The sequence below is a fragment of the Arvicola amphibius genome, chromosome 3, assembly GCF_903992535.2.
Source record: "Arvicola amphibius chromosome 3, mArvAmp1.2, whole genome shotgun sequence".
Classification (NCBI taxonomy): domain Eukaryota; kingdom Metazoa; phylum Chordata; class Mammalia; order Rodentia; family Cricetidae; genus Arvicola; species Arvicola amphibius.
In genome coordinates this window covers 25,465,578-25,483,175 of record NC_052049.1, presented here as the reverse complement: position 1 = coordinate 25,483,175, position 17,598 = coordinate 25,465,578, and the positions used below count along the sequence as shown (strand labels likewise).

Genomic DNA, 17,598 nt, shown 5'->3' with positions numbered 1-17,598 from the left:
ACGTAATCTGCAATGGCAGCACCGGGGCCTTCTGTCTAACTGACCAGGGTAAGGTCACCATAAGGGTCTTTGCTGTGTTGAGTCACTCTCCCAGTACCTTGTTAAATGGTTTGTTACCCCTTCAAAGGCTTCAGAGCTCGCCTTCTACCAATCACCATTAACCTAACACTTTGTTTTATCTTCATTTCATAATGCTGATCAGCTACTTAGTCGTTCACTATTGTCATCTACTTCCTCAGTGCTCCTGCTCCATATCAACAGAGCGAGAACAGAGCTGTGACTTGCTAACTGCTATAACCCACTGCCTAACAGTGCTTACCCACAGAGGATGTTCAATAGACACTAAATAACAGCTGGATAACTTTATACTTAGTTACACACACTGCCGTAAAGTCCAGATTTCCAGCATATGAGAAATCATAGACTTTTAATGCAAAATTATCCTGTTTAACTGAGAACGTTAAACTAAAATGTTGATCCTTAGCAGCTATGCTAAGTTAACTGTGTTAACTAGTTCAAAAGTAAGCATAAACTGGGAACTAAGCTGATCTATGCTAATTTCATGGTTCATTATCTAAGCCTAATAGTCCCATAAAACCTGGATGGAATGCATTGCCGCCTAATTCCATTTCTGGCTTTTTACTTCTAATATTCCCAAGCCAATTTTTTTTTTCTTAATTTAACTTATTTTCAGTATTCTGAAATACAAAATCCATGAAATTATGTTCAAAAATGTCTCTGATAGAAAGCAAAATATATTCCATGTTTAAAGTATCTCTTAATTCAATGTGGTACCAAAACAGGAACTGGGGACTGAAAAACAGTCCATCCTGGATAGGAAACAGTCAAGAGTCCACCCCTCCATTTTCCCAGCAGAATGCTTATAGGACATCTGTAACTGAACATTAAATGATGTCTACAATCCAACTTTAATTTACAAGGTAAATTCCTAAGCAAAATTCATTTCTTTTACCGTGACTTTCTTAAAAGGAAAGGCAAATGACCAAACAGCTTTTACCTCACAAACCAGATGGTAAGTACATGACATTTCTCTCCTAACTGAAGTGATGCTCTCTTGGCTCAGTGATACCTGCTTTTCATGTCCATGATTTTTTTTTTTTTTTTTTTTTTTTTTTTGGTTTTTCGAGACAGGGTTTCTCTGTAGCTTTGGAGCCTGTCCTGGAACTAGCTCTTGTAGACCAGGCTGGTCTCGAACTCACAGAGATCCGCCTGCCTCTGCCTCCCGAGTGCTGGGATTAAAGGCGTGCGCCACCGCCGCCCGGCCATGTCCATGATTTTTGAGTAGCAACGCATACCCATAAAAAGCTACTTCTTGTTGTTATCACTTTGTTTTTGTTTTTGTTTTTGATTGAGAAGAATCTTATACAGTCCTTGAGCTCCAAATCTTCCTGTGTTCACTTTATATAAGCTAATATATTACACATGCCACCATGGCAGGGTCTCATAACCTTTGTTTTTGTTTTGAGACATGGTCTTACTCTAGTTGGCCTGGAACTCACAAAGATCCACCTGCTTTTTCTTTCCAAGTGCTAAGATTTAAGGGGAGCACCACCACACCTGGCCCACTTTTTTTTTTTTTTTTTTTTTTTTTTTGTTTTTTCGAGACAGGATTTCTCTGCAGCTTTGGTGCCTGTCCTGGAACTAGTTCTTGTGGACCAGGCTGGCCTGGAACTCACAGAGATCCACCTGCCTCTGCCTCTCGAGTGCTGAGATTAAAGGTGTAAGCCACCACTGCCTGGCTCTGATTATCTTTTTCTAAACTAAATTTCAATAACATTCCAAATTTTTTAGAAACTATTTTTTTAAAGCAAGTAGAATTTATTTATTTATTTACTTATTTATTTATTTATTGTGTATACAGTATTCTGGCTGTATGTCTCCCTGCAGGGCAGAAGTGGGCACCAGATCTCATTACGGATGGTTGTGAGCCACCATGTGGTTTCTAGGAATTGAACTCAGGACCTCTGGAAGAGCAGCCAGTGCTCATAACCACTGAGCCATCTCTCCAGTCCCACAGAAACTATTCACATGGTATGTGATACTGACTCCCAGCACACTACAGAAAACAAAATAATCATCATCATCATCTAGTAGTTATTTAAGAAGATACAAAAGCTGAGTGATATGACATACACATTTAATCCAAGCATTCAGGAGGCAGAAGCAAGCAGATCTCTGTAACCTTAATACCAGCCTGATCTACATAGTGAGTTCCAGGATAGACAGGGCTGCCTAGAGAGACCCTGTCTCAAACAACAACAAAAACAACAAATATATATGTAATACATTAATGGTCAAACATGATGGCACACATCTACAATGCTAATACTCCAAGAGATGATGGCAAATAGTTATTCAAAAGGGTATGATTTTTTTTTTCATTTTGTTTATGACACAGAGTTAGATGTTGTTGTTGCTGTTTTTTAGTTTTCGGATTCCAAAGCTGACTCTCAGCATTTTCACAACTGTCCGGAGTGGAGAAACAGTACGAATGAAGGACTAAATAAATAGAGTATCTTTCGCCTAAATTAGACAAGGAATGTCTAGAAAAAGAGAGTTTAGGAGAAGAGAAGCCTTTTGAGACATTCAGGCACCTGGATGCTGGCTTTGAGTGCTCTCTGACTGCACTTGAGCTTGATGGTGCTGGTTCCACATCTTCAATGTGTTTCCTTAATTCTTTTTCTCTGCTCATTTCTTCCTCTTTTTCTCTTGCTTCTGAAGATTGAAAGTAAAAATAATTTCCAACAGTTAGACTTTGGAGTTTATCAATATTAGGCTGAAAATTAAGCCACAGAAGAAAATGTGATGAGAGCGTTGCGCTAAGAAAGCAACAGGCTCACAGCCTGGGCCACCCTCAGCGCACATCACCAGGTGTGACGGTACACACCTGTACACTCAACACCTGGGGCCCTCCTCAGCACACATCACCAGGTGTGATGGTACACACCTGTACACTCAACACCTGGGGCCCTCCTCAGCACACATCACCAGGTGTGATGGTACACACCTGTACACTCAACACCTGGGGCCCTCCTCAGCACACATCACCAGGTGTGATGGCACAACTGTACACTCAACACCTGGGGCCCTCCTCAGCACACATCACCAGGTGTGATGGCACAACTGTACACTCAACACCTGGGGCCCTCCTCAGCACACATCACCAGGTGTGATGGTACACACCTGTACACTCAACACCTGGGGCCCTCCTCAGCACACATCACCAGGTGTGATGGCACAACTGTACATTCAACACCTGGGGCCCTCCTCAGCACACATCACCAGGTGTGATGGTACACACCTGTACACTCAACACCTGGGGCCCTCCTCAGCACACATCACCAGGTGTGATGGCACAACTGTACACTCAACACCTGGGGCCCTCCTCAGCACACATCACCAGGTGTGATGGCACAACTGTACATTCAACACTTGGGAGGTGGACGCAGGAGTTCAGCATCACCAGTCTGGTTTTTATGAGCCCCTGTCTCAACAAAATAAAATCAGCAGCAAAGGAGGTGTGGCGGCACACACCTTTAATCCCAAATCTAGGGAGGAGGCAGGGGGATCTCTGTGGGTTTGAGGCAACCCTGGTCTACAGAAAGAGAACTCTAGCCAGTAGTGAGAGCTCTTGCAAAGAACCCATGTTCCCAGCAGGCACATCAGGCAACACATGACAGTAACTCTAACTTCAGGGGAATCTGACGTATCTAGCCTACAAAAGATCTGCATCTCACACGAACATACCCACACACAGACACACACAATTAAAAACAATAAAAAATACTTTTTTATAAAAAGTGAGCACTACATTATCAATAACAGCAAAAACTAAACAGCCTATGACAAAGCCACCATGAGAAAAGTTAAACAGAGTTACAATGTGACATAGCAATCAAACTGCTAGGTATAGGAGAAACTGAAGAGAGTCCAAGAGTATTCAGTTGTTGTTTCTTTTGGTTTTGGTTCTTTTGCGACAAGATTTGACTAAGTAGTCCTGGCTGGTCTGAAGCTTGCTGTGTAGACCAGGCTGGCCTCTGATTATCAGCGTATCTCTCAGCCTTACGGTCATGTATTATGGTCATGTGCCATCTTATTTGGTTTCGAAAACAGAATTTTTCAGAGGTAGTTGTTCACTCAAATCATAGCAGCATTACTCCAAAAACCTAAATCTATCGAAAATAGTGAAGCAAATTGTTCATGTACAGATGAATGGGTAAGCAAAATGTGGTATATATCTATACAATAAAGTGTTATAATTTAGTCTTTAAAAGGAAGGGTATTCTGCAATGGATGAATGCCAAAGAGTCTATTCTAAATGAAATAAACAAGTCACAGAAAAAGATAAATACTGAATATACCAATGCATGAGCATATGATGTACAAAATAACCTACAACAGTCATAAATCAAACAAAATTGAATAATTAGTTGCCAGGAGCTAAAGAAGAATAAGGAATCATTTAATGATAAAAAGTTTCAGTTTTATAAGATGAATAGAGTTTCAGAGATGGACTGTGGCTACAACTATTCAATATTATACACTTAAAATGGGGACAGATGGCTCAGCAGATAAAGATGCTGTTGCCAAGCCTGACGACCTCAGTTCAATCCCTAAGGCCCAACTCCTGCAAGCTGTCCTCTTACCTTTGTGTAGTGGCCTGTATCTACTGCCCCCCAAACACACAATCAATCAATCAATAAGTAAGTAAATAACCAAATATATAAAAGTGATTTTAAAGGTTTTAATGAAGCTGGGTGGTGCACATCTTTAATCCCAGCACTAGGGAGGCAGAGGCAGGAGAATCTCTGAGATCTAGGCCAGCCTGGTCTACAGAGTGAGATCTAGGACAGCCTATACAGAGAACTCTGCCTTGAAAAACGAGAAACAAAGTGTTAATGGTTAAGGCGCTGGAAAGAGGCCTCAGTCAGTAAAACACTGCCTGCAAGTACAAGGCTTTGAAAGCAAATCCCAAAACCCATGGCTTTTAACGCTGAGCTCAGGCGAGTGCGCTATAGTCTTTGTGCTACAAAGTAAGACCCGGTCTCAAAACAACAAAACAAAAAGAATATTGTATTCTTCAGGTCATAGAAGACAAGGAACAAAGAGATAGCAGCAAGTATTTAAAAGAACTCGTCTTTCACGTAAGAACTTTCCGGGAAGAGGCAAGGCAAATGATGGTTTTTCTGTGCTCTCCACTGAACCAGTGCGGCCAAGAGTCAATATTCTGGTGAAAGTAGCTGGACAAAAATAAAGAACAGAAGCTTAGGGGTCAGTGTAAGGAGAAGGGCAGCTTCATCCCTACCCTCATATGCTCTTTCTTTGTCCATCTTTCCTCCTGATGGAAGTTGGGGACATTTGTTCTCTAAACTCTGACTCCCTCCTGGGTTTTAGAGCATATTCTGTTCCTAATCAGGATACTAGAGAAAGGCAGAAATCATTAGTTCCTTATGAAATCACCATTCCCTTTATCCTTGTTAAGGAAGCCATTCTTTTTTTCTGCAAGTAGGATGAAATCATGCTTCTGGTCATGCTTGGCCCCTCCTCACCCAAGGAAGGTGGAGCTCCATTCTATGTTAAATGTATTGCTGGGGCTGGAGAGATGGCTCAGCAATTAAAAGCACTGGCTGCACTTCTAGAAGACCAGGGTTCGATTCCCAGCACCCACATGGCAGCTCACAACTGTCTGTGACTCCAGTTCCACGGGATTCAACATCCTCACACAAACATATATGAAGGCAAAAACACCAATGCATATAAAATAATTTTTTTTATTCCCAAACAGGTATTCAAAACAGTTTCCCTCCCATGACTATCATGTGCTCATCTGTGTTTGACAATTCAAAATTCTGACAGTTTGGGGTCATGAAGACAGTAATCCAAGGACAAACCAACACCCTAAAGCTGGAAAAACAGAAAACGGTGAGAAACTTCATGGCCCTCATACCAGGACTCAGAAGACAAAGGCCCCATGCTAGAACTCTTATTCTAAGAGACACTAAACTTTTCTTTACATGAGTCATTCTTTTTTTTTTTTTTTTTTTTTTTTTTTTGGTTTTTCGAGACAGGGTTTTCCTGTAGTTTCTAGAGCCTGTCCTGGAACTAGCTCTTGTAGACCTGGCTGGCCTCGAACTCAGAGATCAGCCTGCCTCTGCCTCCCGAGTGCTGGGATTAAAGGCGTGCACCACCACCGCCCGGCCTACATGAGTAGGTCTAATTGGGTCTTCTATGATGTCTCTGCAAGGAACCAAAAGCACGCTGCCATCAGCCTTACCTTAACACAAATAAAAGTCAATGCATGGATGGAACTCACCGAGTGCAAGGTGCTTTTAAAACTATCCTATAAATCACCTTTGTAACAATCTCTAAAGAGAATTGTCCCACTTTCCAGGTGAAAACTCCAAGGCATAAACAAACTTGTCCACTTAATAAAAACATTAGTTGCTTCAGCAACAAAATGAGATCTGGGCCCACAACTGGATCCTTCTTTGATGTGATTAGACTTTGATATGATTAGCAGCTGTAAGATTAACTGACAAGCATCCCCTATCTTATTTAATAGTGAGTGTGTGTCTCTTCAAAGGCCGATCAGGGACAACCTTCATCACTTGCTGACCCACCCACTACCAGGATTTCCCAGCAGTGATAAGGACTCCAAATTACTTGTCTCAGTCTTGTGAAACATTTGATTTTTTTTTTCAACTTTTGCCAGGCATGGTGGTGCATGCTTTTAATCCCAATTCACAGGAGGCAGGATCTCTGTTAGTCCAAGCCCAGCCCAATCTACAAAGTGAGTTTCAGGCCAGAAAGCATTATATAGTGAGATCCCGTTTCAAGAAACAAACAAACAAAAAAGAAGAGTTAACTTTTGTTTTTACTACCAAAACTTCAACATTTCAACTGAAGGATGTTTTATGCTAATCTATTGCTTTATTATATAAAAGAGGAAAAAATGGGGATTCAAGGAAGAAACTGTAGAGTAAAAAAATAGTGTTTTCATTATGGGCTGATGAGAAACCAAGCTAAACGGAATTCCACAGACTGTACTTGCCCTGGCATTTTTACCCAAAATAAAATCAAGTACAGTGAAAGCTCTAAAGATGCCTTGCCTCTACAAAGCAAGCCTCCTCCCCACACATTCTTTTCTTCCAAGAGTCTTGATATCACTTTTGGGTAACCATGTCTCTAATACATCATATTTTATGCAACTTTAGATTGACAACCTATTTATGGCTAATCTGTACTAATCTAAATAATAGAGTCAAATGAAAGTAATTTAGGACCTAAAAACTTCAGTCAACCACTTGGTAACCACTTAACTAGAAAGAAAGTAAATATCAGGTAAGCCAGGCATCGTGGTTCGTGCTTGTTATCTCAGCCTCGACAGGCAGGAAAAGGATTACTATGAACCTGAGGCCAGCTTCAGCTACACACACAGTGAGTTCCAGGGGAGCCTTAGCTACACAGACCTTGTTTCAAAATAAAAACAAAAGTCAAGACAACAAAATTACTAATGTGAGTCTGAATATTCTAATGTGATTTACCCACAGGATTAAATGTGAAAATGTCTCACTTGTTTATTTGTCTTACTAGCCTCCCATGTCATGAAGAATCACTTAAGTTTTATCTATTTAGTAACAAAACACTAAGAAAACAAAATTAGATGTTAACATTTAAAAATATTAACACATTAAATATTGACAATATAGCTACTATGGACAAAGCTGGGCACTCTAATTATGGAAGCAAACAAAAATAAAGAGGTTTACCCTCGAAACATAGAAAATATTGAACTTGTGATGTTTCTAAAGTACTGATGGGACAAAAGGATGAAATAATTCCAGGCAAATAATCTAGGTCGGGAAGATGTAGGATTTAACTAGAGAAAAAAATTGCTGAGGTTCAAAAAAGTCTTAGTTTCTAAATGTTTCTTCAGCATTTTCTCTTCTCAGACATTAAAACACCCACTAAAATCGTATTCAAAACCAGGCATGGTGACCCACATCTGTAATCACAGGAGAAGGAAGTGAAGGCAGAAAGATCAGGAATTCAAAGCCATCCTCAGTCACACACCAAGCTTGACTTATTTATTCCTTTAAGTTTGATTTCAGTAACAAAGGAAAGACTTCAATATCAACCATAAGAATCATGATACATATTACAATTGTCCATTTTTAGAAATGAGTTAGGGCCAGAAAGTTAACCGTTTATAAAAGCACCTGTTAGGGGCTGAAGAGATGGCTCAGTGGTTATGAGCACTGGCTGCTCTTCCAGAGGTCCTTCCAGAGGAGGTTCAACTCCCAGCAACCACATGGTGGCTCACAACCATCTATAATGAGATCTAGTACTCTCTTCTGACCAGCAGAGATACATGCAGGCAGAACACTGTATACATAATAAATAAATCTTTAAAAAGGAAGGAAGGAAGGAAGGAAGGAAGGAAGGAAGGAAGGAAGGAAGGAAGGAAGAAAGCACCTGCTGCCAAGCCTGCTGACCCAAGTACAACCCCTATGTCCTACATGATGGAGAAACAACTCCTGCAAATCATCCTACCCTCCCCACTTACACACACACAAACCATATTTTTAAGTCAGTGAAATTGTATATTAGCTTTAATTTTATAATCTCAGTATAATTTAATGGCCAAGGTTGAAAGAAAACAAAAATGTCTTAAGCCGCTAATAATGAATAATTTCCCACAGAATGTGATTACTTCTGTATATACATAAACATCTGAAATAGCATACTAAAGCTAAAGAGAATCCTGGTTTGCTTTTTCAAGGAATTGTTCAATAAAGATTCACATGTTCAGATCAGTAGAAGCCACAGTCAGAGTCAAACCAAGGATGTGGTACTAGGCCAAGAAAGTTCCATACAGTGAATTTATCCACAACTTTTTTTAATGTACAAGCCTTATAATTCCTCAAAACCCCTTAAATAGTGTACATACATGCTTCAGAAAAAAAGCTTACAGAAATTAAAAAGGATACATATCAGCCCTTTACAGGTTACTACGTCTAATGGTTTAGCCACCCAAGTACTTGCTAAGGGTATCATACCCACCTAACAGGGTCAAAAACTGAAATCCTATCCAGTCTTCCTCAAGTGGAATGTGGAGCTGCTTTTTAAACCTAGATTCTCCAACTTTAAATGCCAAGCTCTAACAGGTTGAGCCATTTAAAACTATCTCCAAATAAGAAGGATTTGATTATTAAAGCAGTATTTGGGCTATTTGATTATTAAAGCAGTAGTTGAGCTTCACAATGCCTTAGGTTCCACCCCCAGTACAACATAAAACCAGATGTTATTTGTATACCTCTGTACTGCTAGCACATGAAAAGCAGAGACAGTGGGGTCAAGGCTATGTATATTTTCCAGGCCAGCCAGGGCTACATGAAAATAAATGGATGGATGGATATATCGATAGATAGATAGATAGATAGATAGATAGATAGATAGATAGATAGATAGATAGATAGACAGACAGATAATAGGTAGATAGATAGATGATAGATAGATAGATAGATAATTATTTTAGTTCTAAATTTAATTTAATCTTCTCAAATATGTATTAAGAATCTACACTGCCAGGAACTACATAACTTATTTAACTATAACAACCAATGTCCAAAGATTTTGTATGAGATACTTAAAACAAAAGATTTGTCTAACTGATAGTACAGATACTCACTAAAATCTTGTGTTTGAAGTATTACCAAATACACTCAGAAGGCAAGAGGTTTTCGTTGTTTTTTTTCTTTTATTGTTTCATCACTAAAATTGACCTTTTCAGATATACTGGAGTACAATATAAAATATATTTTGTCCTAATGTTCCTAAAAACCTTAAGATTTCCTGAATGATAGGAACTGTCTTTGTTACTTACTAGGATCACTTTGGGTCACACCATCATTGGCATTACTGGAGTTAGGGAGAGTCCCTAGCTAGCCCCGCCCCGCTACTGTGGGAAACTAAGAGCACTGAACAGGGAGTCAGCCTATAAAAGCTTCTGAAAAGTACTAAATTGATGTATCTCAAGCTGCTGAGTATGCAAGGGTAAGTATGGAATCTCTGCCCCTCCTGCAGCCACCTGCCCCACTGAATCACTTCACGTGGCTGTTCATCTGGAGCCTCTGGATCCCCTATCAGATATCCTGCATAACAGATATTTACATTATGATTCACGACAGTAGAAAAATTGCAGATATGAGGTTAGTAACATAATAATTGTATGGCCGGGGGTCACCACACCATGAGGAACATTAAGGAGTTGCAGTGTTAGGAAGGCTGAGAACCACTACCTAACTCTTAGTCAGCATAAGAGTGTCCCAGGGATCAGAAGCAAGAACACATTCTAGCTCGATGATGAGCATCTGAAATTGGAGAAATCCTATGGCTCTAGGAGATGACATCGAAACTGAACTAAATTCCTGGATACTCAGCTGGTGACAAAAGATCACCTATTTAGCCGGGCGGCGGTGGCACACGCCTTTAATCCCAGCACTCGGGAGGCAGAGGCAGGCGGATCTCTGTGAGTTCGAGACCAGCCTGGTCTACAAGAGCTAGTTCCAGAACAGGCTCCAAAAAAAAGCTACAGAGAAACCCTGTCTCGAAAAAACCAAAAAAAAAAAAGATCACCTATTTGCTTTCCAATGAGAAATTCTCACACATCCTGGTACTGCAAGTATTGAGTGGGAAAAACAGTTTAGTTCATCCTTTTAGGAGGTACTGAGTTGTTCGTTTTTTCTGCCCACCCCACCCCCATGCTTATGAAGACTGAAGATCAACTTCAGGAGTAGTCTTTGCCTCTACCTTGCTGTCAAGTAGAGTACTTGTTTTTTACCACTGAGGATATCAGACTAGTTGGTCCATGAGTTCCAAGGATTCTGCTGTCTCCGTGCCCATGCTCGCTGTAAGAGCACTGGGATTAGAGATGCATGATACCATGTCTAGCTTTACATGTAGGTACAGACATACATACTATTAGACATGGTGGTAAATCCCACAACCATCTATAATGAGATCTAGTGCTCTCTTATGACCAGCAGAGATACATGCAGGCAGAACACTGTATACATAATAAATAAATCTAGAAAGAAAGAAAGGAAGAAAGAAAGAAAGAAAGAAAGAAAGAAAGAAAGAAAGAAAGAAAGAAAGAAATGCTACCACGTCTTAGATCCCAAATCTAAGACTTACGTGAGATGGTTGAGAGTTCGAGGCCAGCCTAATGAGACTTAAGACTGTCTCAAAAAATATGAACAAGGCTGGGCAGTGGTAGCACACACCTTTAATCCCAGCACTCGGGATGCAGAGGCCGGTGAATCTGTGAGTTTCAGGCCAGCCTGGTATACAAAGTGAGTTCCAGGACAGGTTCCAAAGCTGCACAGAGAAACCCTGTCTCAAAAACACACACACACACACACACACACACACACACACCAAAACAAAAACAAAAAAAAAAAAAAAAACATGAACAAGGATTACTTCACTGGTAAAGCACTTATGCTTTACCATATGCTAGGAACTGGAGTTCAATCAACTGGGGGAGGCACGCAATAGAAGAGAGGTAAGATACTTATTAAATTTTTTTAAGTGAGGAGTTTATTGAGAGAAGGGTAAAGGGAAGGGAAGAGGGAAAGAGAAAGAGAGAGAGAACAGGGAAGAGCAAGATATTCAAGATATTTATTGATAACACAACATTACTAAGATTTAGTTCAAAATATTTAGAAAATTTAAAAAAACACTAGCCATAAATAACCTTAGTAGTTTATATAAATAGTAATACTTGTGGTTTTGAAATTTATCATAATGAAGCTTCTTTAAGAAGAAGAAAAAGAACTAGTAGTAATAGTAACAACAAGGCACGGTGTCATACGCCTTCAATTCTAGAGGTGGGGGTCTCTGCAAGTAGAATAGAAGCCAGTCTAGCCTACATACCAAGCTTCAGACTATGTAGTAAGACCTTGTCTTTAAAAAATAAAAAAAGAAAGAAAAAGAGGCGTGGTGGCACATGCCTTTCATCCCAGCATTCAGTAAACAAATGCAGAAAATCTCTATAAGTTTGAGGCCAGCCTCATCTCCCTGAAGAGTACAAAGACAGCCAAGAATAAATTGTGAGAACCTGTCTCAAAAAAAATGTTACATGGTCAGGCAGTGGTGGCACATGTCTTTAATCCCAGCACTCAGGAGGCAGACAGGTGGATCTCTGTGAGTTCAAGGCCAACCTGGCCTACAGAGCAAGTTCTGGAACAGCTAGGGCTGTTACACAAAGAAACCCTGCTTGGTGGGGGGGGGGAGGGGAATAGCTGCCTTTCCATCACACATAAAAGGCTTATTTCCAAAGATACTAGTTTCAAGTTCACTAAATAAATATTAAATATTACTGCTAAATAATTCACCATTTTAATTTTTGAGCATTTTATTTATTATGTGTATGAATAATTTGCTTGCATGTAAGTTGGGCACCATATATGTGCAGTCTCCACAGATGCCAGAAGAGGACGTCATATCCCAGGGGTTGGAGTTCAGAGCTGTAAGCCATCAAGTAGGTACTGGAATTCCACCCGGGTGCCTTGGAAGATCAGCTAGTGCTCTTAATCACTGAGCCAGTCTCCAGCCCCACAATCCATCATTTTAAATCCAAAACCAACAACTGAGCTTAGTGGTGCACTCCTGTAATATCTGCTGCTCAGGAGGCTGAGACCAAAGGATAACTTGGCCCAGGAATTCAAGCCCACCCAGGGTAACACAATAGGATTCCCATATCTCCTCTGTCATTAAAATTGAATTTGGGGTATGAGCAAGAGATTGGTGGCTCATTCCTATAGTCTCAGCATGAGGTAAATACACTGGCAGAAGTCAAGGCCAGCTTGGTCGGCATAGGAAGTTCCAAGTCACCCAGGGTGACAGAGTTTAACCCAGTCTCAAAACTACAAAAAAAAAAAAAAAGAAAGAAAAGAAAATAACAAATAAGACAAAAAAATCAACATGACAAGTACTATCACAGCACTGATTTAAATCCAGTTGTTCCCAGACTCCAGACCTTCTTCTAGTGTAAGAGAGATCTGAGTTAGATCCAAAGAAAGCACAGCACCAACAACCTCTGCAGACCCAGAGGTGGTACCTAGAAAGCCAGGCTGGAAATAAGGCTTCAATAAGTATCTCCTACAGCTCATTAAAGCAGGGAGTCAACAGCAGCAGCCACATTCAGTGTATGTCACAATGTTCTATACTGTCTGGGTCAACAAGCAATGGTGACAGCCACCTCTGGCCCAGCCTTCCTGTAAGCAGGAAAGAAAAAAATGAAACGAAAGTCAGACAGAGGCGGGAGGAGAGATAATAAAGAAACTGCTATTCTGTTTCCAATAAATTATAATAACAGTAAATCCTTGTTTGCTCAGAAAACACATTTTGTGTTGTTTAAATCTTCTGTGCATGGATGTTTAGCCTGCATCTATGTCTGTGAACCACAGGTGCCTACTATCTACAGAAACCATAAGAGAGTATCAGATCCCCTGAGACTGGAGCCACAGCAGCCATGTAAGTGGGTGCTGGGAATTGAACTCAGGTCCTCTGGAAAAGCAGCAAGTCCTCTTAAACACTGATTCATCTCTCCAGCCCCCATAGGACATACTTTTCCAAGATTCTGGTATGTAGACCTTCTTTATCCAAGCAAAATACAAATTTTGTCATGATTAAAATGGAAAATAAATGCTTTAAATTCTGCTTCAAAAGGAGCCAACAGTTACAGTGGTTGGCAATTCTGACTAAAGATGGGTGCTCGTAAATAAGAACAAGTTTCTTCAGTCTTACCACTGTCAACATAGCTGTGTGTTTATACAATATTTAAACCAGGACAAGGGAAAATATCTGTGCTTCTTACCCAGTGTTTTCCGGCTTCTTTCCACAGCTGTCCTTCGAGTTTGTTCAAACATGGCCTCCAAGTCAAATGTGCGAGCTTTCTTCCCTAGGAGCAGAATAAACATTACTGTGACTGTCTTGCAATGAGCTGACCAAAGGCTCTAAGCATTCTAGGATTTTTTGGTTTTGTTTGTTTGCTTTGGTTTTTCAAGATAGGGTTTCTCTGTAGCTTTGGAGCCTGTCCTGGAACCCACCTTATAGACCAGGCTGGCCTTGCACTCACAGAGATCTGCCTGCCTCTGCCTCCCAAGTGCTGAGATTAAATATATGTACCACCACTGACCAGATACAGGCACTAACTGATCAATAACCACTCCGTCTATTTGACAGCATGTTTCCAAAATAATGATAAAACAGTAAGGGAGAAAAATACAAGTTTAATAACCATTATCCAAAATGCTAGGGACCAGAATGTTTCAAGTATCAAGAGTTGTTTGTTTGTTGAAATATTTATACACTGATATTACTAGCTGAGTATCCCTAATTCAAAATATAAAATAAAAAACGTTTTGTTGTCAGTTTTTCTAGAGACATAGTCATGCTTCCTTCCACAGGCTAGCCTTGAACTTACAATCCTCCTGTCTCAGCCTCCCAAGTGTTGGGATTATTACAGGTATCCACCGACACCGTAAGCCAAATTCCAAAACTTTTGAAAACATAATACTCAACAAGCACAAGTTTTAGATTATTAAATTAGGACTGTGAACCTAATGAACCAGCCAGCTTTCTCATTCTCATTCTCACCTAGATGTCTACATCTTGAAACAACATTAATCTGTCAGGGAAAATGAGAAATATCCATACTTTGATTATTGGAATCTAAGAAAATACCCTAAAATATGGCAAAGGGACTCCTCAGACATAACCAGAATACGGACTAGACAGAGAGCCTACCTGACTCGGAGATGCAGTACAACTGTCTAGCACCACGAAGCCCAGGGTTTGAGCCACAGCAGTGCATACACATGCTTAAAATCTCAGCACTCAGAATACGGAGGCAAAGGGATAAGAAGTTCAAGAGCACCCTTACCTGTGCAGCAAGTTCAAGGTGAGCCTGGGATAAATAAAACCCCCTCTCAAACAAATGTATGCAAAAATTAAGACAACAATATAGAAAGACTACTAGCTAGTGTTACAGTTAGCCCAGTCTATTCAAAGAAGCCCTTAAGAACAGGTATGTCAGAATTCAAGAGATTCAAAGCCTGAGAAGGAATCAAGCAAGGCACTACAGTTGACTTAAAGCAACCTTCCTAACGCTGTGACCCTTTAACATAGTCCCCATAAAATTATTTCGTTGCTACTTCTTAACTGTAATTTTGCTACTGTTGTGTATTATAATGTACATATGTGATATGCAGAATATCAGATATTCGATTCCTGTGAAAGGGTCGTTCAAGCTCCAAAGGGGTTGCAACCCACAGGTTGAGAGCCGCTGACTTAAGGTGGCAACATGAGAATTAAAGATATTCTAATGTGCTAAAAGATAGCCAGAGAGCAAATATAGTTCAGTCCTATTACCAAGAACTGTATTGTTTCATAAAAACAGCTTCCTTTCTTAACAGAGCTACCAGATGACAGTAAATGCATGTTTTGAACTGATTTCAGCCTTGATATCTACAACAGGGAAATCAATACAGCTCACATGAACAGACAACTTACAGAGAGAGCTACCAGAAAATAAATCTGTGGGTTGTTTTATGTTTTGGGGGTCAAACCTAGAGTCCTATGCTTACTTGTAGGGCCTGGGTCTGCCCTTGTTCCTGGGGCTCATCTTGAGGACAGTTTCTGGTCAGATGACTAAGCATCCTGTTTGTTCCTGTGCTCCCTCTGCCCCGCCTGGTGATTTGCTGTAGGGCATTGTTGACTCTATTGTTGGTATAGTAATTTCCCACCTGCCTAGGTGGAAGTCCTTGGGCAGGAGTGGGGTATATAAGATTTTCCCCAAGGCTAAATAAACGGCATTCGGCTGATCTCCTTCCGAATGACCCAGGTCTCTTTGTGTGTTCTTTCAATCTCCAGGCCCTTGTCCGACTCGAGTAAGGTACAGTGGCGCGCAAACTGTACCGAGGGGGTAACACAGAATCGGGTGTTACACTTACTGGGTAACGGCTCTTCATTAGACTAAACCCACAATCCTTTGTGTTGTTTTAAAGAGCTAAATTTATAACAATTTGTTACCAGAGCAGTTAAATATATATACAAATATAACAGCTATTAGTACATTATCTTAAACACAGTAGAAAGTTCTCAAAGAACCAAACAGCAAATATGAGAGGTGAAGCTTTAGAACTGGGTCTGATCACCCTGCTTATAAGAGTACAGACCACTATTTTTCAGTAGATTACCAAGAAACAGTGTTATTCATGAAAATGTTTTCATTAGGAGTTGGGGAAATGACTCAGTCAGTACAGGGCTTGATGCTCAAGCATGAGAACCGGGGGTTCGGATCCCTGAATGGAAGATCTCTGAGGCTTCCTGGCTAGCTAGGTCAGCTGAACTGTGGGCTCCAGGCCCAGTGATAGACACTGTCACAAAAATGTAAGCAGAAACAACTGATAAAGACACTATTTGCCAACCTCTGACCTCCACATGCCTGGACACAAGCCATGCACATTCATTCATTTACACACACTTTATGTGCACACAGTCCCAAAACATTCCTTTAGCTTTACTGATAAAAGCCAAAAGATGGATATGGTGTCACATGCCAACATGTGAGAGGCTAAAGCAGAAGAAGCTCACATTTCAGGCCACCTAGGGATACACAGTCAGATTCTACCTCAACAAAACAAAAAACAAAACTGGGAATTACATAGGGAAAAACTGTAAGTGATACCAATCTTATTGTGTAGTCTACTCTCTAGATAGTAAAATAAACTAAGTTTGGGCTAGCAGTGTAGGTCAGGTGTTTAGCCTGCAGGAAGCCCTGTTGATGCCTCATTACCAAAAATTAAATTTGTGCTTTGGAAAGAATGTAACATTTGAAAATCTGCATAATATTGCCTTAAAGAACAATGTTTACTCATAAATTTGATATTAATTTTCAATATGCAATGGGAAAAGTGAAAAATTAAGTTTGAAGTCTTGATTTCTTTTTAATTCTCCAAACTTTCTGAAGTTGTTGGGTGGTGACGGCACATGCCTTTAATCCCAGCACTTGGGAGGCAGAGGCAGGCAGAACTCAGTGAGTTTGAAGCCAGCCTGGTCTACAAAGGAAATTCCATGGGGGGAGGAGGGGGACAGACGGACAACACAGGATGGGACACACACACTTCTGAAGTTAGAATGAGCCACTGGAGAGAGACAGCTCAGCAGCTAAGAGCACTCACTTGCTCCTCCTTCAGAGGACATCGGTTTGGTTCCCAGCAACCACAGCTTAGCTCACAACCATCAGTACTCTAGTTCCATAGGATCCAGTGCCCTCGTCTGGCATCCATGGGCTCTGCAGAGGCATGTGGTGTACAGATACATCCAGCAAAATACCCACTCACAAGCATAAACATATATTCAATTAGCTTTTTAAAAAAAGAAATCAGAAATAAAAGTAAATACTGTAACTACCCTTTGGTGGACTGATTAAGTCCTAGAAGACAGTAAATTGGTGGATGAATGAATGAGAACTAGACACATTAGCGGGCCATTTGTTCCCAAATAAAA

The 17,598-nt window shown here is 40.5% G+C and overlaps 1 protein-coding gene across 2 annotated transcripts in view; it reads right to left on the bottom strand.

Annotated features, from left to right (window-relative positions):
* Window positions 1-17,598, bottom strand: part of Wdr70 (WD repeat domain 70) — a 208,266-nt gene that overhangs the window by 189,998 nt on the left and 670 nt on the right. Inside the window, exons 3-4 of one of the 2 annotated variants that reach the window (XM_038323203.2) lie at window positions 13,904-13,987; window positions 2,616-2,736 (exon numbers count right to left, since the gene is read on the bottom strand). In XM_038323203.2, coding sequence (XP_038179131.1) covers window positions 2,616-2,736; window positions 13,904-13,987 — 205 coding nt within the window. Of the gene's footprint in view, window positions 1-2,615; window positions 2,737-12,421; window positions 13,302-13,903; window positions 13,988-17,598 lie in introns of those variants that run through there. The other variant, XM_038323204.1, reaches the window with a different exon arrangement.